This window comes from Setaria viridis, chromosome 7, assembly GCF_005286985.2.
Source record: "Setaria viridis chromosome 7, Setaria_viridis_v4.0, whole genome shotgun sequence".
Classification (NCBI taxonomy): Eukaryota; Viridiplantae; Streptophyta; class Magnoliopsida; order Poales; family Poaceae; genus Setaria; species Setaria viridis.
The window spans coordinates 3,326,983-3,348,507 of NC_048269.2; the positions used below are offsets into that span (position 1 = coordinate 3,326,983).

The 21,525-nt window shown below is 50.1% G+C and overlaps 1 protein-coding gene across 1 annotated transcript; it reads right to left on the reverse strand.

The window, feature by feature from the left end:
- Positions 1 to 33: 33 nt before the first annotated feature.
- LOC117864095 (thaumatin-like protein 1b) lies at positions 34 to 1,881 on the reverse strand. Its single transcript, XM_034748099.2, has 2 exons — positions 1,341 to 1,881; positions 34 to 1,037 (listed from the first exon to the last, which is right to left on the reverse strand). Exons 1-2 carry the CDS (start codon positions 1,444 to 1,446, stop codon positions 322 to 324), a joined length of 822 nt encoding a protein of 273 aa, XP_034603990.1. The 5' UTR covers positions 1,447 to 1,881; the 3' UTR covers positions 34 to 321.
- Positions 1,882 to 21,525: the final 19,644 nt, after the last annotated feature.

A 21,525-nucleotide genomic window follows, 5' to 3' on the forward strand; every position in this document is an offset into this window, starting at 1 on the left:
TTTATCTCATTGATAGACAAGAAGGCAAATAAATGATGTTAAAGTGTACCATCAATCCATCATCCAAACATTAAAAAAAAAACATTCATGATATCGTTGAACCACTTCGTTTCTATGAAGAGTATGTATATTGAATAAATTAAATCCACGTATGCGCGTGTTGCCTCGTGTGCACTTCAACATCTTATTGCTTGTAACTCCTACCGGCTTCATGGTTGAAGCACCATAATTTCTGTAGGAATTTCGGAGGAAATATGAAGGAATAATCTCCAAACCTCATCTTCATGTGACCAGTTTTCACTCTTGATTCTCATAGCATCATCAACTCCCAGGGCAGAAGGTGACGTCGTAGCTGGTGGCGCCGGAGCAGGTGAAGGTGCTGCTGGCGTCGTCGTAGGCGTAGCTGTACGCCGCCGGGCAGGTGCTCTTGAACACCTGCGAGTAGTTGGTGGGCCCGCACGTCGCCGGCGTACCGTACTGCCCCGTGCAGCAGTAGCGCGCGCTGCCGTAGGCGGCGCACGCGCTCTTGCACGCCACCACGCCGCCGGACGCCGCCACGACGCGGAGGTCCGCGGGGCACATGGCGTTCACGTCCCCGGCGCACGACGCGGGGCGGCAGTCCCCGCCGCCGCCGCCGCCCGAGGGCGCCACGCGCACCGGCACGTTGAACCCGTCGACGAGGCTCACGTCGTAGAAGTCCTGCCCGCCGCTGCCGGGCGCGGCAAGGGTGACCTCGGCGAGCGTGACCGGCGGCGCCGGCCCGCGACCCTCGCAGGCGACGTCGCCCGTGCCGCAGTCGGCCGTGGCGCAGGAGAAGCGGCCCGTGGCGGAGTCCACGGCGCAGCCCGTGCGCGCCCAGAACGTGCCCGACCAGCTCCCCGACGACGGCGCGTCCAGGCGGGACGTCGCCGACGGCGCCAGGTAGAAGCCGGAGCGCGCCAGCGGCGGCGAGCTCGCACCGTGGAGCGCTCCCACCCACACCGGGTGCTGGCAGGCGTTGGTGAAGGTGAACGACGACGCGCCGTCAGCGCCCAGCGCTGCACATTCGACGAAGCATTTTAATCTACTAATCTACATGCATGATGGAAAAACAATTGAGGAATTGACAGAGAAAAGAATCAAGAACTTAACGTGTACTAGAGGTAAGTTGAAGAAAGCTCAAGATTCGAACTAACAAAACTGCATGTTAATCGAATTTCACGAAGAGATAAGAACTAATTGTGGAACCTTACCACATTACTTGTTCTCTGAGACAACAAAGAGAAAAACATGGAATCCAAGAACACGTTAACAGTATGAGCATGCAGATGCAAGCTTCGATGAATTAATTAAACCTTCACCTGCGAAGAGAAGCTGAAGAATCAGGAGAATGGCAGGAGGAACCATCCTGTTCCTGGCAGCATTGCCGGCGACAGAGAGTTGGAGAAGGAGGTGAGCTACCGTCATGGTGGATAGCAATAGCACGCACGCACGCACAAGAAACCTAGATGGATCTCAGAACAATGAACAATCGCAAGTCCACAAGCAACACATATAGATCTCTCTCTCTATATAAGTATCTGCTGGTTTTTTTACGCATATATAGCAAGTAAAATCGATCAAGAAGGCCCACCAGGTACGGTAGTTGCAGCTTAGCTAGATATGGATAGAAGATGCGTCGGGGAGGGGAGAGAAAGGCAATGCAACAGATCCAGAAAAAAAGTTTCCACCTTTTCGGCGAATTTATGTTGGGCCCTCACGCTTGGCATGGGCTACCGACGATCATGCATTCTAGCTGCTGCTGCTGAATGCTGATTGCTAGCTGTTGTAAGTTGCAACAGAAAAAGGCGATGGAGATGTAATTGACATCACGTACGTGTACGCGCGAAATCGATGTGATGTGTTCATCGAACCGTCAGTTCACTTCCACCGATTGTATTAAATGGTAGATCTGGGCACCGAGCTCTCTTTTCGATTTGGTAAAGGTTTGGTGCACTCCTGTGGACTGTAGATGCCTGAATCCTGTCTCTGCTGGGGTCAAATGATTGGTGAACTGATAAAGGGGATTGGGAGGACAGAAGCAGCCTACTCGTGCAAGTATGCAACCCCCCTAGAAAAGGTTGGCGGAAGTTGAAACTCTTTGACTCCCTGCAAAGGACCTGAAAAGAAAATCTTGATTAGTGTCACTATCAGTCCCCAGGAGGCCAGGACACAATTTATTGCCCCAATTTCTTTACTTTTTATAAACGAAATTGTATGAGAAAAGATTCTTGATGCTTTCATTTCTTCTGCTGGAATGCTGGATAAAACCTCGATTTGCAAATTCAAAGACTCTAGAAAGCTTGTGGTTGTGACTATCACAATTTCATCGTGAAAGGCCAAAATGTGGTTGGCTAACAGTTTCAATGCATCACAAAACTAGAATCAAGATTACTGATAACTCCAGCCATGAATTAATTCTACCTTTTGGCACTATTATGCTTTTGTGATACACAGTGCTAAACTTTTAGCACCCTCAAATGGAGTGCTAAAGTTTAGCACTTGAGGCTGTTTAGATACTATGCTAAAGTTTAACACATTTGATGAGAAATGACTATATTGCCCTCATTTATTACTCCTCTTCATTCCTCTTCATGGCTGGCATTTACCCTCACCTCCCCTGCGCCGATTCTTTTTTCCTCCTTCTTTTCCTCATCTCCTTTACCCCTGCGAGCTGCTGCGCCACCACCCTTCCCTCCCGCCACCACCGCCGCTGCCGCCTCCCTCCCCGCTCCTCCCTCGCGCCCCCTCCAGATCCGCGCGCCGACGGATGAGGCAGGGCCGAGCGTTGGAGGCGGGGCCAACGGAGGCGGCAGGGCCGGGCGTTGGAGGCGGGGTTGGCGGAGGCGGCGGGGTCTGGCTGTGGCGGAACCGTCCAAATTAACTTAGCTAAAACACATTTAAGTCGCCTAACATGCGATCATGTACTTTAATCAAGTTAACTTGGTAGTCCGTCAGATTTCATCCGATAAACCACTTAACACAGGATCGAGAAAGCGTAGCTCACACAAAGGTGAGTGGTTCCAGAGATTACAATAGTCCATCCAGATTAAACAAGTGCATCAAATTATTACAACATCGAGTTCAAAATTCAAACATAGTTTGCAGAGTTCAAGCAGCAAAAATAAATAGGCGGAAGCTAACGTCGTTGCTGGATATCATGATAAAGCCGATCATGACATCAATGATCCCGATCCTCACCGTCCAAGGAGGGATCCCACTCAACCGTCCAACCAGAAGAAAGCTGGGGAGGCCAAGTGCCACTTGCAGCAAGCTCAGGGGCATCAACATCACCTGAAAGAGATATGCCACAACAAGGCTGAGCGACTACGCTCAACAAGACTTAATCGACTGGTGGTACTATTCCACCAACACCTAGACATGCAAGCTTTCTGGCTAGAAGGGTTTGTTTTTGTCAAAAGCGACTAGTGTAGGTCCTTACTTTCAATATTTTAGCCACAAGTTATACGTTCATTTACCAATCTAAGTTAGCAACTATACTAAACAAGCATAGCTTCCAAACAATTAATTACAGGTAACAAAATTTGATCATCATTATCTTTCATTCTTACTCAGTGTAGTATAGCGATCAAGTAGTCCCAAACTGTGAGAGGCAAACGAGTCGATTCGAATTTCTTAATCATGCATGGCGAACCTAATCCCACGACATCCACGCACTGCGAAGGGTCACTTCATTTGTCAGCCGTCCCCATCAATTCCCAGACCTGTGTCAGGCCCACTTTCCTTGGTACAAGGCTCCATAGACCCAGCCTCTGCCGTTCTATGACCGCACTTGTTACCACATGATGCATTAGGGGAAAACTCAGTTTCCAGAGGTAGTGGAATGATCTGCTCACGTCCTAGTTCAATCAGGTACTAGGCTTCCCCATCCCATACTAGTATGAGATTAGTACTTTCAAATACTTGATCACGAACACTATCACATCTTGACCTTAGTCCAATTTCATTTAGACAGACGGGGCAATCCACCGACTACCAAAATAGTTTACAAAGCCCTGCCCCATCCATCGTCCTTATAGTTGTAACAAAAGGAGAGCAAACAACTTCTATAACTCGCGAGTGACAGTCAATCACTCGACTTTTACCGAGTCCTATTAAGCATTGCAACTAATCGGCTTATCATACTAGTATTCAGATCAAAGGGGTACTAAGTCATGCATCTACGATTTCAATCAACTCCTGGAATGTAAATGCACAATCAAGCAATCAATTGTATTGCAAGTATTTAAAGATAGGAATTCATGATCCGGGGCTTGCCTTCACGCGGGGAGGTAGCAAATGGGTCTTCGGCTTGCTCGGGCTCAGCTCCGACGGGCTGCAGATCAGCTACGCTCCTTCTTCTGGCGCCAGGTGAAGCTCGTAAGTCCTGCCAGCGAGGTTCAGCTCTACATGAAATGCAATGCATCAAGTGAAATCCCCAAACTTTCTCATAGGATGTAAAACACGAGTTAGTACTGAAGAAGAAGTTATATAAGGGCCACATTCACCTAAATAAGGTTCTACACCTTCTTTATCTACATAAGGAAGGTGAGGTGTGGTACAAGCCAGGGGTTGATTTGATAGAAATTGTGTACATATATGCACCTCAACTTTATTAAACTTTATATTGGAAAGTTATCCTATTTCTGAATGTTCTTTTGTACCTCTTCCAATATCACCTTTAACACCTTAAGGTAGCATAAATTTAAACATATTTAAAATAGAAACCTTAATGAAACTAGTCATGAAATTTTTAATAATGGTTCTAGGGGTGATACAGAGCCTCTGATGAATTTTTCACAATTTTTAGTGAAGGGCATATTTTTCTATACATTTACCCTATTTATTCTTCCCTAAAAAGGAAAGTGGTATTTCTTTCTATTTCTGGTCAGTTCCATATTTTTTCCACAAACTACATTATACCACTGACATATTCCAGAAGGTTTAATATTTTTATCATCTATGGTTTAATTATTATGCAAAAAGGCAAAAGCAAGCTTAGATTTCCAAGACAAAACTAAAACAGAGATTTAAACATTTGAGCTAGGCTCCAAATTATTTTTCCAAGCTTCTACTCTCTGAAACAAATGCTTGAGAGTTGGATTTAACATTTTAGCATTTTTTCTGTGATTTGTTATGATTTAAATAGCTTAAACAAAGATTAAATCATATAACATTAATCTTAGCAAAGACATGTGCCAACAGTATTTTTATTAGAAACCACACTTTACTCTGAGTCTAACAAAATTGGTTTGACATTTTTCTGAATTTTCTACGGGTTTTGGTGAATTTTTTAATTTAAACATATATTCTGCCGATATAAAAAGATAACCACGGCGAACTTACGGTCTAGCCCCTAGGTCTAAGGTTTAATCACGCAAAAGCCCCTAGTTTTTGTACTAGAACCCCTGATTCGACTTTCTCAATCGCAATCGGGTCCATGGGCACGCGGTGGAGTTGGCGACGGCTGGCCAAAATTCCGGCGACTCGCCGGCGGCCTTCGAACCGTAAGGGGTCGTGGCTCATCTTGGGCCTGTTTCATGCAGTTGGGGGTGATGGGGAGGCTCGGTCGGGGCGGAACAGCGCAAGGGCGAGAAACTTTAGGTGGCAGTGAAGTCCGGTGGTGTTCCGACGGCGGTGGCACTCTTCGTGGGCAACAACAGGCTCTAGAGCTGCGCTAGAGGGAGGCGAAGCAGCTGGTGGTGTCGGCGAGGTGCGGGGTTGAGCGGAAGGGGGAGCTCCACGGTGAGCTTGCGCAGCGACGTGTGAGCGCAGAGTAGAGGAGCTTGCAGCGGTGGAGCTTGGCGAGCGGGTGAGGTGCTGGACGGGGTCAACGGGAGCGGAGAGAGAGGCGAAGAGGAGCGCGGTAGTGCTGGTGGGGTTTATATAGGCACCGGAGCCCGTGGCTAGCTGGTGGGCTGGAGGGGAGCGGGGCATGTGCTGTCGCGGCCATTGATGGCGACGACGCCATTGGTTGACAGAGGATGGAGAGGGGCGCTAGGTCTTGATAGGAGAGGCGAGGAGCGTCGGGGCTCGGTCGGAGATCCTAGCGGAGTGGATCGCGCGCGGGGTGCGAGGCAACGTTGGGCGCAGTGGCAACCTGCTTCAGCCGTGGAGTGGCCGGGACGGCGGCGTGTCCGCGGGCAGAGCGCTTGGCGCGGCTAGCAAGGTCTTGGTCAAGGCGAGACAGGACGGAGGAGCTGCAGGGCGACGTTGAGCTTGACTGGAGAATGAGGCGCGTTGACCCATCCTGTCGCGGCCGGGGACTGGGTGAGACGGCTTCGCCGGTGAAGCCGCGCCACACGGCGGCGGCGCTCTGAAGCGTGCGGCGCGCGTGCCACTCTGGGCCGAGGGATTTGCATGATCCCTTCCCGGGTCAATTTCCAAGCGCAAGATCTTCCAAATCTTGAACCGCACAACATTAACTCCCTTTACAAAAATTGTAGTCCTCAGACCAAAGTTCAACTTTTGCAATTGAACTGAGTTCAAATTCATGGTAGATTTGGAGATTCAAAGCTACCAAGTTTGGAAGAACGCCGGTTTTCCAGACTTAGAGAAAAACAGCGGTTTGGCTGGTTTTTGGTCTTTGGCTGTCCTGAGCTCGACATTTGAAAAGCTTCTAATGTGAATTAGACCAGAGTCCAATTAAAAAAGTTGTTATACAAACCTAGTTCTCAAACTCTTATAAAAGGTTTTTCTAAGGTTCTGTTCAACTTTTGAGAGATAAACCCACGCTAAGATGCCAGGTTGGGCTGTTTTCCAAATTTAGCCTAGATTGCCAATTGAGGCTGGGTTGACCGAACTAGTTGGCTTTGACCTGGGTTTTGAAGGCTTTCAGGGTAGATTTAGATCTTACTCCTTTAGTAAAAGTTGTTAAGGTCTCGAAGCTCTAAAACTTTGGTATAGAGCTTAGCTTGAGTTTATATTGGACATTTCGAAATAAAGAGCCCCAAGGTTGGGACTTCAACTGTTTTTCTTAAATTGACATAGCTTTATACTTCGAGTTTTTGAAGGTCTTCTGTTTAGATTCTAGCAAAACACCAAAACTAAAAGTTGCTAGGAAAGTTGAGTTCTACAACTCTTAGTTGGACAAATTTTTAAGTTCTTAAGCAAAAAAAATTCAAGTTATGATTTAGACAGCGGTTTAGCTTGTGAGGGGCAAAAATGCCTTTTTACTTGCCTTTACCACCGCCAAAGTTCTTCTTTATGCATTAATGACTTTATTTAAGATTTAAACATGGCTTAATTAGGCAAGGTTGTTACATCGGCATTGGCGGTGTGGCCGGGCGGAGGAGGCGGGGCCAGAGGGAGGAGGCGGGGTCGACGGAGGCGGCAGGGCCCGGCGTTGGTGGTGTGTCAGAGTGGAGGTGGCAGGGCTGGCAGAGACAGCGGGGGCGAGCGGAGGAGGCATGGCCGGCGGAGGCAGCGAGGCTAGGTGGAAGAGACAGGCGGCAGGGAGGAGAGAGAGGGGGGCAACTAGCGAAAATATGGACATGGGGACCACTTTTAGCCCTATTAGCAGGTTTTAGCACCCCTTGGGTGTGCTAATGAAAAGGGGTGTGCTAAACTTTAGCACACCACTTTTAGCACACATGTTTGGATGCATAAGTGCTAAAAGTATGCTAAAAATGCTGTGCTAAAGTTTAGCACATATGTTTGGATGCATAAGTGCTAAAAGTATGCTAAAAATGCTATGCTAAAGTTTAGCACTGTGTATCAAACAGGGCTAAAACAATCCAGAGCTGAAAAGGTGCTTGGCAGCGGTGGAGAAAGGTAAAGACCAGCGGATTTGGTTGGACAATGACACATGAATAGTCCTGCTGCAAGCAATTCTGTTCCAGCTTTGTTGTCTCCCACCATCACGTGTTGAAGTGTCAACCTTTATTGGAAACAACATTCACATAGTTGGGAAGTGGCATTCAAGATGCCACAGCAATAATATTGTCGCTATATTTCTTTCGGTGAACTAATATCGTGGGATGGTAAGGAATGATCACACAGAGGACCGAGTCATGAGTTTCAATTCTGTACCGCATGCTCGCGTATTTTGCGTGAAAACTTGAAACTTTTGAGTCGCGAGGATAACTTAGGGTGGCCTCTTGACCTAGAAAAATAAATATTTTTATTTGTAAATTTATGTTTTTACTATACGCGCCGGCTTTTATAAGCACTGGCATGGATACTTTGTCCATGTTGGCTCATCATGCACCCACAACGTCAGCTTTGTTGTTTGAGTCTAATAACTAGACGGATGAAGTTTTAGTGCTATCACAGATTCACAGGTAAGGTGCTTTATAGTAGTGCAATAATCTACCTTCTAACACGGTCAAAATCATTTGCCATCAACTTACTGTCTGGCGGGTGCTGGACCGTCTGCACAAATGCAACCAGTGCCGGCTGGTACTTAGAAATCCTGCCAGCAAAGATAATTTTAAGCAAAAAAAAAAAGAAAATTTGGCTGCGGCCACCCGCTGCAGCCCACGTCGCCTCATGCCGCCGTGCCGCGAATCCCCGCATTGTTGGAGCAAGCCCACCGTCCTCCGACCGTGACTTGAGCCGTTCCACACACATTTGAGCTCAGAGAAGTACACAAATACACTTGAGTACCAACACTAGTAGAGAACTGATCTTTGATACGTCCCCATTTGTCCCGGTTTAAAGTTAGCCCAGGATAAAAGGGGGCGCGCCATGGTAGGCAAGAATAGAGGGGAGATTTACTCCCAGTTGGTATTTGCAACCGGAACTAACAGCCCCCCTTTAGTCCCGGTTGTATCGGCTAGTTCCTGGGCGTCGGTGGCGTGCCTCTTTTGTCCTGGTTGGACACTCCAACCAGGACAAAAGGTGGACAAAAAGTTTAGTCCCGGTTGGTAATTCCAACCGGGACAAAAGGGTGGCCCTTTTGTCCCGGTTGGAGGCTCCAACCGGGAATAAATTTTCAACTGGGATAAAAGGTGTTCCTTTTTATCCCAGTTGGAGTTTTTAACCGGGATAAAAACTCATCCCCCATTATATACCAAGACAAAGGCCTTTCTTCCTCTAGCCCGAGCCAGTCCACCACAAAGACAGAGAGCTGAGCTTCACCTACTCTCCGGTGGTGCCGAAGCAAGGGAGGTGCTGTCCGAATTTTTTTCCTCATTTTTGTGGGAATTTCACTCATCCATAGTGTTGTGAAGGTTTGCTACTTCATCCTCGTGTTACGCTTTGATTTATGCTTTGGAGAGGGAGAAAAATTTGTTTGTTTGTTAGAAAGATGGAGAATGAAGAGGATTTGTATTTATACATGTTTTTGAGCTAGAATGTGATGGATAGTTTGCTTGTTATATACGATTCGTATTAGTTAAAACAACTTGATGTGTAGAATGGAGATGGATAGTTTATTTGCTAGAATGTGATGTAGAAAATGGAGAGGTATTTTGAGCTAGAATGTGAGGGAGATTGATGTGTCATATATAGTATGCATCCTTGCAGTGGTTTAAGAATGATGCTACCCTTGTCTAGACAGTTTATCTTGTCAAATTCAATATGGTTTTTCAAATTCATACTTGTTGAACTTGCATACCGTATTCATCTCAGTGAGCATGTTCTCCGCTGAGCAGCAACGTACATCAAGGAGGAGCTCCGATTGTATGAGAAAGAGCGGATACGGACATCGTGGAAGACCGTGTCCCTTTTTCGTAGAATCAAAGCTCTTCCATGACAAAGTGCGGTGCCGCCCAGTTAAGAACATGCTCGCCAGATGATCACGATCTTCAAGTTCAACAAGTTCTGCAGTGCTAAGGTATGAATTTTTGTACATAGATGGCTTCTTCTACTGGAGGAAGTGGCGATGGTGGGGGCGATCGTCGTTCTTTTTCCAGCAAGGGGAAAACCATAGTTGGCCCTCAGGATAAGCCGAAGAAAATGAGCATGTTGGAGAAAGCAATGCTTCGTTATTTGCAGAAACGTCATGAAGAAACTATTGCGGCGGGTCAGGAACATCCTTTTGGTGGTCGTTATGCTCCACCGTCAGTCCTGGGTGTTTCACGTCCACTTAGTACTACCATTCCAGGAGGCACAAATAAACCACAGGATGAGGCTGGGTCAGCGGAACCTTTGTCTTCACCGCCTAAGGATGCTTAAAGTCCTCCTAGATAATAACCAATGGATGGCTTGTTGTAGTGTATCATGTTGTTTGGATATGTAATTTAAATATGTGTATTTGTATCTATATCTAAACTTTCAGCATTATTTGCATTACAACGTTTGACATGCTTTCAATCGTGAATCCATTTTCATGCATAATCAATTTTCAAGTGTAATCCATTTTCACGCACGCGTAATCCATTTTCATGTGTAATCCATTTTCATGTGTAATCAATTTTCAGTGTAATCCATTGTCACGCGTAATCCATTTTCAAGTGTAATCCATTTTCATGCGTAATATGATGCAGATGGACCGGCAATGGATGTATAATGCGGATAGATGGAGCAATGTGTTTATTGATGGCTTGCATTATTTTTTCTTGAAGTGGCCAAAGCGAACAAGCCAGAGAATGGGTTCGTATGTTGTCCATGCTTCCAATGTAGTAACAAGAAGGACTATTTAAAGGATTCCTGGGGGACTATTCACAGCCACTTGTTTAGATACGGTTTCAGCAGACGAAGAGCTCCGCGTCACGATAGTGGCATGTGGCTTCTTGCTCGACCAAGGCATTAGGGCTGCACCTGTCAAATCACTCCATCCGCCCACCACAACAGCCACCTCGAGTGGGGTAGGGTGTTGCGGTCGTGCTGCAGCCCAACCCGGCACCTACTCCACAGCGTCCGCATGTGCGAGAGCAGTTCGGGCCAACCCGTGGCGCTCACAGCGTCATCAACACACGATGCTAGGCTCGGCACGACATCAATGTCGACCGAATGGCGGCGAGCATGGGCGGTGCAGGCCCCAACCGGCCCAACGAGGAGCATGAAGAGACGCACCCTAGGCATGCCATGCGACCGAGCAACCGGTACGGCGACCGGAGCCCCCACCCAGAGGGTGCAGGACCATGGGCCTTCAATCGCCGCATCCAGAAAGTGCCATTCCCACAGCGCTTCCGACTGCCCACCAACATCACCAAGTATACTGGGGAGATGAACCCCGGTGTATGGCTCAAAGACTTCCAGCTTGCCTACCGAGCCGGTGGAACAAATGATGACTACTTCATCATCCAGTACATCCCCATCTGCATAGGGGAGTTTGTTCGGGCATGGCTCGAATTTCTACCACCCAACAGCATCCACGGCTGGGCGGGCCTCAAGAAGATCTTCGTTGGGAACTTCCAGGGGGCGTACGTTCGTCCCATGAATTCTTGGGACCTCAAGAGCTGCAAGTAGGAGCCCAACGAGTCCCTGCAAGATTACATCCGCAGATTCTCAAGGCAGTGCAACTCCCTTCCTGATGTCATCGACGTAGATGTCATCAGCGTGTTCCTCTCTGGAACAACCTGCAAGATCCTGGTCCACAAGCTCGACTGCCAGAAGCCCCATACCACCCATGACCTGCTCGACATCGCCAAAAACCATGCCTCCGGCGAGGAGGCGGTCGGGGTGGTCTTCAGCAGTGGTCGAGACAATGGCAAGGCCAAGCGTGAGGTCTAGGATGAGGACCCCTCCACATGGTAGGACAAGAAGAGCAAGAAGGACCAGCGTTGCCCTAACTCGACCCTGGTCACCTCGACCGAGCGCTCGGGCAAGCAGCCCCAACAGGCCAGCCCGACCACTTCGACAAGCTCATGGAGAGCCCGTGCACTAACCACGCCTACCCCGTCTAGCACCTCGGCAAGGACTACGAGCTCCTCAAGAGCTTCCTACGACAGGCCGCCAAGCCCAGGAGGGGAAAGGCAAGGAGAACGTGGCCAAGAGGGGAGGCACTATGGGCAAGGATGGAGACGGCTTCCTCAACACTGAGGGATGGCTCATGATCTTTGGGGGCTTCGACACCGACCACACCAAGCGCCAGCGCAAGGTGCGCTATCGAGAGGTATGTACCTATTAACGCCGGTTTTTGACACATGTCATGGTCAGCGTCAAGAGGAGAGGAAAGTGGCCGATGCGGTTAAACAAGAGGCTGTGGCTAGAGAAATCGGCCGATAAAGCTACAGTGTTTCGGCCGATTAGCCGATGAGGTCGATGGGGACTGGTCGATTGGAAGCTAGAACAACTCAGCCGATATGGGCCTGAATGGGACAAGGAGGTAACAAGATGAAGACAGGGTTGGCCCATAGAGGATTGATTGATGTTCGACTCCGATACAAGTTGTATCCATAGGTAAATATTTGTTACATTGAATAAGAGATAGAATCGTAGTCGGTTAGGAAACAAGTTGTAACAGGGTATTAATAGGTGCCTCATGAGGCTTGTAAAACAATCAACAGTCATCAATACAAATCTACTTTTTCACGCAACTTTATTTTCAAGTCAGTGACTTCGCCAAACCCTTTTCTTTTCACTAGTTCGTGCAAGTTGGCAGGGCTGCATCAACGCGACCTCTGGCCAATTTGTAAGTTCCGTATTTCGAATAATATCTAAGCTTTAACTTCGGGTGCATTGCTGTTGTTTCTTTTAGATTTATTCACTAGTTATTGATATTTGCAAGAATTATAGGTTTTACCTGTTATTTTAGTTTTTATCACCAGTTATCCAGCTTGAGGCGAGAACTATCAGCTATATCTATACACTATTTATTACCATACAGCCGATTAGATCTATTTCAGGTGTTGTTTCTGTAGCATTGTTTAAGTTACTCTAGTAGTTTCTTTTACATCTACTACATGACTATCGGCTGTTTCATAGCCAGTCATCCTTATATCAAATCGGCCAATCCGTTGATACATCTTTTGGAATAGATCGGAACTTCAGCCAATCGAATATCTAGACTTTGATATCTTTCCTTCCTTGTCAATCAACAGGTCAGAATGACTGCCACACTGCACAAACCGCACCAGGGCGATAACCTGAACAGGAGCTAAGCAGATTCTCTCGGGTCGTGTGCTTGACGTAGAAGTCGGGACCACTGTCCGATTTTTTTGCGTCAACAGTACCGCCGAGTCGGCCATCCCCACTTTCCTTCGCTGGTCGGACTCCTCGGTCATATTTGATCAGAGGGACCATCCCCCCTATATCTCCCGATCGGGTCACTACCCGCTCATCGTCAACCCCATCGTCGGCAAGAAGCGCCTTGCCAGGCTGTTGATGGACGGGGGCAGCAGCCTCAACATCTTGTACATTGAGACCCTCGACGCCATGCGTATTCCCCAGTTGGAGCTCCGCCCTGTGATCTCTCCCTTCTGCAGTGTGATCCCGGGGGTGCAGGCGTACCCGCTCGGGCAGATCGACTTGCCCATCAAGTTGGGCAACTGTGCCAACTTCCGCATGAAGGTCGTGACCTTTGAGGTTGTGGACTTTCTAGGGTCTTACCACGCCATCCTAGGGCGACCATGTTATGCCAAGTTCATGGCGATCCCCAACTACACCTACCTCAAGCTGAAGATGCTAGGACCGAACAACGTCATCACCATGGGTAGCACCTTCTTGCATGCCTACATGTGCAACCGCTAGCACTACGAGCTTGCCACTTGCATCGCCAACTCCGTCGAGCTCCCGAAGCTCGGGAATACAGTGGCGCCAGCAGTCCTTGACTACAACGAGCCAACCTCCATGAGCACCTTCTGTCCAATCGAGGAGACCAAGGCGGTGGAGGTCGACCCCAGTGACCCAACCAAGACGTCGTGGATCGGGACCCAGCTCTTGACCAAATAGGAAGGCGAGTGTGACGACCGAACCCTAATCTTCCGGGTTAACCTTAATCCTAGCCCTGATCATCTGCCTTGTTTTGCCGCGCCTGAGTGCTCAGCCTTCCGCCCGGTCCCGACCCCTGAGACCCGACCCCTCCCCGCCTCGCTTCGGTCCCGACCCCGGCAACTCAGTTCTACGTCAGATCCCTCTAAGTCCCTCCCAAACGCCGTCTATCCGACCGGTGGACCCTTGAGATCTTTTCCCCAGATCTTCCGCGACCAGCGCACTCGAGTTGCATGCCCACTTCAGAGTCTCCCCGCCGCGTGGCTCATCCTCTCCGACGCCGCCACTCAGTTTTGTCTCTGGCTCGCGACCGAATGGATTCTCGCGCCCCCTTCCCCAATGGCGGCGGAAGCCCCTCTGCAACCTTTCTGCAGCGTCTTGCCTCCCGCGCCCATCATCACACCGCCAGATCCCGGCCGTAGAGCCCGATGTCGCCCGTCTTTTCCGTCACTTCGATCTCAGTCGCGCCGCCTGGTCTCCGCTACACGATGATTCCTCCATCGCCAACGCCGACCACGGCAGCGACACCTCCTTTCCCCGCCCTGTCAGAAGCCGCCCGACAATCTGTTGCTCCGCGCTCGCCCGCGCGCCCGTGGCTGCCTGTCTTCTCACCTGTGCTCCCTCGATTCTAGCGCCGTTAAACCGGTCGCTTCTATCAAATCTTCCGCACGACGACGCCCGCCTCCGCCAAATCCCAACCACCGGCATACCCGCTCCTGCGCTGCCCTGACGGCAGAACCCAACGACCGTTGGCGTCATCTCCGAGTCCTGCACCACCGCCCTCGTCGCTCAATCGCCGCCCTGGCAGAGCACTCCATTGCTTCTCCCCGGCCTTCGCGCCGCTTCCCTTCTCTCTCTCTCTCTCGCGCGCCGCTTCCCTTTCCCGTTCCAGCAGCTATAAAGAGGAGTTCACAAGCCCGCCGGAGTTCCCTCCGCCATTGTTGCCTTCAGCCATTCTCTTGCTCCCTGCTCAAGCTCCTAGCGCCACACGCCAAGTTCTTAAGGAACTCTCCCCTCAGCTCCCCTCAGTTTTCCCCAAGTCGCCCAGCCGCTTACTCCTCCGTGCTGCGTAAAAGCTTACTTGTGATCCGCAAGAAGCATCGCCGCCGCCAGAGCACTGCCGGTCTTAGTCGTTGTCCAAAGCTTTAGTCCCTCCGCCCAAGTCTGCCTCTTCCCGACCCCAAGCCTTCCTTTTAGGAAGAAGGTAAGCTGCCGACCCCAGTCCGCTTCGCCCGACCCCTCTTATCCGCCCGACCCCGGTTCCGTCTCGCCCGACCCTAGCTGTTCCGCCGACCCTTATCCACCTCGCCCGAGGGCTCGGCTGTGATCTTTTTCTTCAACCCGAGGGTGTATGTGTAAAACTTCAGAACCCTTCAGCGCTTGCGTCGGAGGATCCCTAGTATACCACATCCTCTAGTTCAAGGATCAGATCATAAGTTCCTTTCCGACCCTTATCTTTTGATCTTCACCAGCTCTCTTGAACCTCCCCACCCTCCTGCTCCTTGTCGCAAGTTTCTGGGCTCAGGCGAGCAAGTGTTGTTGTTGAAATAACCGTCTATGCTAACTCTTGCATTGCATTCGTGTAGAGCTGCGCCTCGCCGACGGCTTCTACGAGCTGCACCCGGTGCTAGAAGATGACGGTGTAGCCGAGCTCCTGCCCTCTGAAGCCGAAGCCGTCCCAGAAGTCGAGCAGTTCTCTTCCTCCTTGCTCGAAGGCAAGCCCCGGTTGCATGAAAACCCTGTGTGTTTTACCAAACTTGCGCATGCCTTCTGTAACATGCTTGTGCATTTACGTATAGGAGTTGTTTGAAACCCTAGATGCTTGACTTAGTTATCCCCATGATCTGAGCACTAGCTGTTAGACCGAGTAGTCGCCTTGCTTAACTAGGAGACGGTAAAAGTCGAGTGATTCCCTATCACTCGCGAGTTGTAGGAGTTGGATGTCTACCTTTCGGTTATAACGATAAGGACGATGGACGGGGCAGGGTTTGGGTAACTCTTTGGTGGACGGATGGTTGCCCCGTCTGTCTATGAAAAACTTGCTAAGGCCCGACAGTGGTGGTGTTCGTGATCAAGTGTTTGAAAGTACTAGCCTCATACTTAGTATGGGATGAGGAAGCCTAGTACCGGATTGAACCTAGACGTGAGCGGTCGCCCCATTGTTCTTGGAACGGAGTTCCCCTGCTGGATGTCGCACGTGGTGGCAAGCGTGGTCATAGGACGGTAGAGGCCAGGTCTGTGGAACCTTGCACCAAAGGAAATGGGCCCGACACGGGTTAGGGGATTGATGGGGAAGGCCGACACAGGAAGCGACCTCCGGGTGCGCGGATGTCGTGAGGCTAGGTTCACCATGCATGGTTAAAGAACTCGAATCGGTTCGTCTGCCTCTCATAATTTGAGATTGCTTGATCGCTATGTCACCCTGAGTAAATGAGGAATCTGATGATGACATGTTTGTTGATATATCTACACATCTTGTTTGTCTCTATGATTGCTTAGAATAGGTTGCAAACCTAGACTTGGTAAATGAACCTAGAACCGGAGCTAAAACTTGAAAATAGGGTTTTTACTTAGTGCTTTTGGCAAGCAAACCCCTCAGCCAGAAAGCCCTGCATGTCTAGAAGCGTGGAGTAGTTTTACTCCTATCGGTTAAGTCTTGTTGAGCTTAGTAGCTCAGCCTTGTTGTGGCTCCTGTTTTTCAGGTGAAGTTGCTGCTCCCGACCCCTCTCTTGCTGGCGCTTGGCCGCCCCAGTTCCCGTCGGGCTGGACGGTCGAGTGGGATCCCTCCTCGGACGATGAGGAGAGGGATCAGTGATGTCCCGGCTGGCCTCACCAGGACATCCGATCCCGACGATTGCTTCCGCTAGTGTTTTATCTTCTGTTGTTTTCCGAAATCTTGTAAAACTCTGATGTTCTTTTCGCAACTAAATCCAGTAGTAAATTTGATAACTTGGTGGACTTGTTGTACTCTCTAGAACCGCTCACCTTCGTGTGGGTCTGCTAATTCGGTCCTGTTCAAAGTGGTTAAATCGGAGGAAATTCCGACGGCACTTCATGTTTACTCGGCTTAGGCATGAGCGTCGCATATCAGGCGGCTAAATCATGTTTAACCCAGTAGATCCGAAGTGGATCCGCCACTGCGAGCTCGTCGATTTCCTGCGCGCGAATCAGGATGTCTTCACATGGAAGCCTTCTGACATGCCGGGCATACCGAGGGAGGTCACCGAGCACACACTACACATCATCCCGGTCTCAAAACCCATCAGGAATCGCATGTGCCGCTTTGATGATGAAAGGCGTAGGGCCATAAGCAAGGAGATCGCCAAAATCCTAGCAGCTGGCTTCATCAAGGAGGTATACCACTCCGACTAGCTCCCTAATCCTGTTCTTGTAAAAAAGAAGAATGGGAAATGGAGAATGTGTGTTGACTATACTGGCCTTAACAAGGCGTGTCCCAAGGATCATTTCCCTTTATTGCGCATAGATCAGATAGTCAACTCCACTTCAGGATGTGAAATACTCTACTTTCTGGAAGCCTATTTAGGCTACCACAAGATCGCAATGAAAGAGGCCGACCAGGTCACGACCTCATTCATTACCCCATATGGTTCATACTAGTACGTAACCATGGCATTCGGTTTGAATAAAGCGGGCACCACCTATCAACGGTGCATGCAGTGATGCTTCGCCGACCAGATCGACCCGCCCGACCAACCTGACCAAGTCGAGCGGCCAAACCCGACTATTGCCGTCTACGTAGATGACATAATGGTAAAAATGGCTCAAGCAAGCGACCTAATCGCAAACTTAGCCGTGACATTCGCAAACCTTTGAAGGCTCAATGTGAAATTGAATGCTGAAAAATGCATTTTCAGGGTTCCGAAGGGGAAGCTGCTCGGATACATCATGTCCGAGCGTGGCATCGAAGCTAACCCCGAAAAAATCACAGCCATCACCAACATGGGCCCCATACACAACATCAAGGGCGTATAGAGGCTCACTGGTTGCTTGGCTACCCTAAGCTGGTTCATCTCCCAACTAGACGAACAAAGGATGCCTCTCTACAAACTCCTCAAGAAGGCAGATGCATTCGTCTGGACAGAGGAGGCACAATAGGCATTTGAAAGCCTCAAAACATCGCTAGCTTCAGCCCCAGTCCTCGTCGCTCCCGAACAGAGAGAACCTCTTCTCCTCTACATTGCGGTAAGCAACCACATGGTCAGCGCCACCCTTGTTGTTGAGAGGGAGGAGCCGGGACATGCACTAAAGGTCCAGCGACCGGTGTACTTCATCAGTGAGATACTCATCGACGCCAAAGTTAATTACCCCCAAGTCTAGAAGCTTATTTACGCCGTGTTGATGGCAAACCAGAAGCTCCTGGACTACTTCGTTGACCATGAGGTCACAGTCATCACCTCATACCCGCTGAGGGAGATCATCCGCACCCGCGATGTTGTGGGATGGATCTCCATGTGGGCACTTGAGCTCATGGACCACGACATCATGTATATCTCAGGCCCAGACTGACTTCATCGCTGAATGGATAGAAATCTAGATCCCAACCTCGGATGTCATGCACGAGTACTGGATGATGCACTTCGATGGGTCGATCATGGCACCCGGCTCGGGGGCTAGAGTGGTCCTGACATCCCCTGATGGGAACAGGCTCCGCTATACAATCTGTCTCCATTTTCGAGCCTTAAACAACATCGCGGAGTTTGAAGCCCTCATTAATGGGCTAGGCATCGCCATTGAGCTCAGTGCAACATGGCTTTATGTCCACGACGACTTAGAGCTAGTGGTCGATCAAGTCATGAAGGCGTCCTCCTGCAAGAGCCCTCTCATGGCGGTGTACTGCCAAGGGGTGCGCAAGCTAGAGGACAAGTTCTAAGGGATCGAGCTGCATCATGTCCTGCGAAAGGACAATGTTGCTGCTGACCTCCTCGTGAAATTGGTTGCTAGATGGGGTCCGCCTCCCAACGGGGTCTTTGTAAACGACATCGACGAGCCATCTGCCCGAATCAGAGTGGATTCATCCTAGACATGGCTCGACCCCGGTCGAGTGCTCAGGGGCTCTTACGCTCCAACGCGGCCCGACCCCAACCAGGTGCTAGAGGGCTCCATCCCTGATGCCCTCACGGCGACCTCACCCGGCGACACTGCCGTCATGGTGCTCGACCCAGCCAACTGTAGAGCGCCGCTACTAGCCTACATCATCAAAGAGGTCCTCCCACCGGAAAGGACTGAAGCGCGACAAGTCACTCGACGTGCCAAAACATTTGTCGCCATCGGTGACAAACTTTACAAACAAAGTCTATCGGGAATACTCAAGAAGTGCATCCCAACTGATCAGAGGAAATGACTTCTCCTCGAAGTCCATGTTGGAATCTACAGACACCATGCGGCCCCGAGGTTGCTGGTCGGGAAAGCCTTTTGCCAAGGCTTCTACTAGCCCACGACGCTACGAGATGCAGAGGAGGTTGTCCACAGGTCTGAAGGATGCTAGTTCTACACTCAGCAAACCCACTTGTTGGCACAAGAGCTCCAAACCATCCCCATCACCTAGCCATTCTCAGTCTAGGGCTTTGACATGGTCGGGCCCCTCAAAAAGGCCGTAGGTGGCTTCACTCACCTACTCGTGGCGGTGGACAAATTCACCAAATGGATTGAGGCAAAGCCCATCAATAACATCCGCTTGCAAAAGGTGGTCGAGTTTTTCCTCAACATCATCTATCGGTTCGGTGTCCCTAATTGTATCATCACCGACAATGGAACAAACTTTACGGGCAAAAAGTTCCTAGACTTTCGTGATGGATACAACATTAGGATCGACTGGGCCTCGGTTGGGCACCCGTGGACAAACAGTCAGGTCTAGCGGGCCAATGGCATGATCCTCCAAGGGCTCAAGCCTTGCATTTTTGATCGGCTCAAAAAGCATGTCGGGCGATGGGTTGCTGAGGTCCTAGCGGTCCTTTGGAGCCTAAGAACGACCCCAAACCGATCCACAGGGTTTACCCCTTTCTTTTTGGCGTACGGAGCTGAAACTGTGTTGCCTTCCGACCTCGATCATGACGCCCCAAGAGTTAAGGCCTTCGACCGAGACCGAGCCGCGGAGGCTCAGCAGGACGTGGTCGACCTGCTCTAGGAGGCACGAGAGACAGCCATCATTTGCTGCGCTCGCTACTAGCAGATCCTCCACAGGTACCACAAGAAACAAATCCAAGGGAGGACCTTCGAGGTTGGCGACCTCGTACTCCTGAGGACCCAATCGACCAAGGACAAGCACAAGCTCTCTCCACCATGGGAAGGACCATACACGGTGGCCGAGGTGATCCGACCAGGCACCTACTAACTGAAGGACAATGACAACAACATCCTCACAAAGTCATGGAACATTGAACAATTACATCGTTTCTTTCCCCTAGCTCAGTTTTACTTGTCATTTTGATTCAATGCTTGCTCCTACAGCACCCTAGCCTGAGCACTCCCAGCCTAGGTCACTCGGGGGCTCCACGGGAGTGCAATACCACCCCCTCTTTACTTTTGTGCAATTGCACACTTCACCCAATCGAAAGGGCATCCCGTTCCTCTCACTACCCTAAGTAGCTTATGCTTCAGCCTCCCAACCAATCAAACCCCACCAAGACCTACGGTCACGAGCAGATGAGCCTCATGGGCCATGCCCGGGCTCTAAAGTTTGTAGCCTACGGTCAACGAGTAGGTTTGAAAGGAAAAGGGCAAAAAGCAAAATTACTTAACGGTAAAAATGAGGGTGGGTGGGACAAGCTCCCCTCACGATTAAGAAGATTGTGATCACAAAAGAACTTCAATTGTTCACCTTGGGGCTCTAAGTCCCCCACGAATTCATTCTAATACAAAAACTAACTATTTCCATGAAATTTTACTACGGCCCCCCGGTCACATCGGATGGCAGTGCGGTTGGCAGGGACAAAGGCGCGTGAAGTGTGGGTAGGATGGCACTTGGCTATGACCCGGTCTCTGCCACTTCAACATGATTGGCGATGCCTTCCTAGCCCACGCTCGCGGCCTCCACCGAGTGACAAGCCTCCATCACCCACTACGTGGTGGTCTGCTCAGCGACCACCTGCACGTGTGGCACAAGCTCTGCCCCAGCTTCTGGATCTCGTTTGCGTGTCACCCACTGGTGTACCCTCCGCAGATGGCCTCAAAGTCTAGGTCAGGGTAGTGGGTCACCACCGACGTTAGCACCCCTGATACCTCGTAGAACACACCATCAGACATGAGTGCTCGAACTTCGTCCGGGATCTCTGCGAGCTAGACGGCGAGCGTGCTGGTGCTCGGGCCTGACCCAAACACCTCAGTGGCCACCATCTGCACCACGTTGCAGAGTTGGTCGAGCTCTTCCTCATAAGAAGTTTGCTCCTCCAGGGACCAGGCCAGCGCCTCTTCACTTCGACCGACTGCCGCTCGGGCCACCTCTAAGTCCGACTCCAAGGCTGCACAAAATGCCAAGTAAATAAAAGGGAAAAATGGGTACAACCTCGACTCAAGCTTCCAAGATGGCGAAACTTACCCTCCTTTGCAACATCGGCTGCACGGCGGCACTTCTCCGAATGCTCCAGCTCCTGCCGTAGAAGGCCAATCTTTTTACCTTGCTATGGGTACAAATGACAGAGTAAGGAGCTAGGAAAGGAAGGATCAAAACGA

Excerpts from the sequence above, each read along its gene's own strand:
- LOC117864095 (XM_034748099.2), bottom strand. The coding sequence starts at position 1,446 with ATGACGGTAGCTCACCTCCTTCTCCAACTCTCTGTCGCCGGCAATGCT. Across the intron at positions 1,038-1,340 it reads TCTTCAGCTTCTCTTCGCAG|CGCTGGGCGCTGACGGCGCG; the intron begins GTGAAGGTTTAA and ends TCGAATGTGCAG.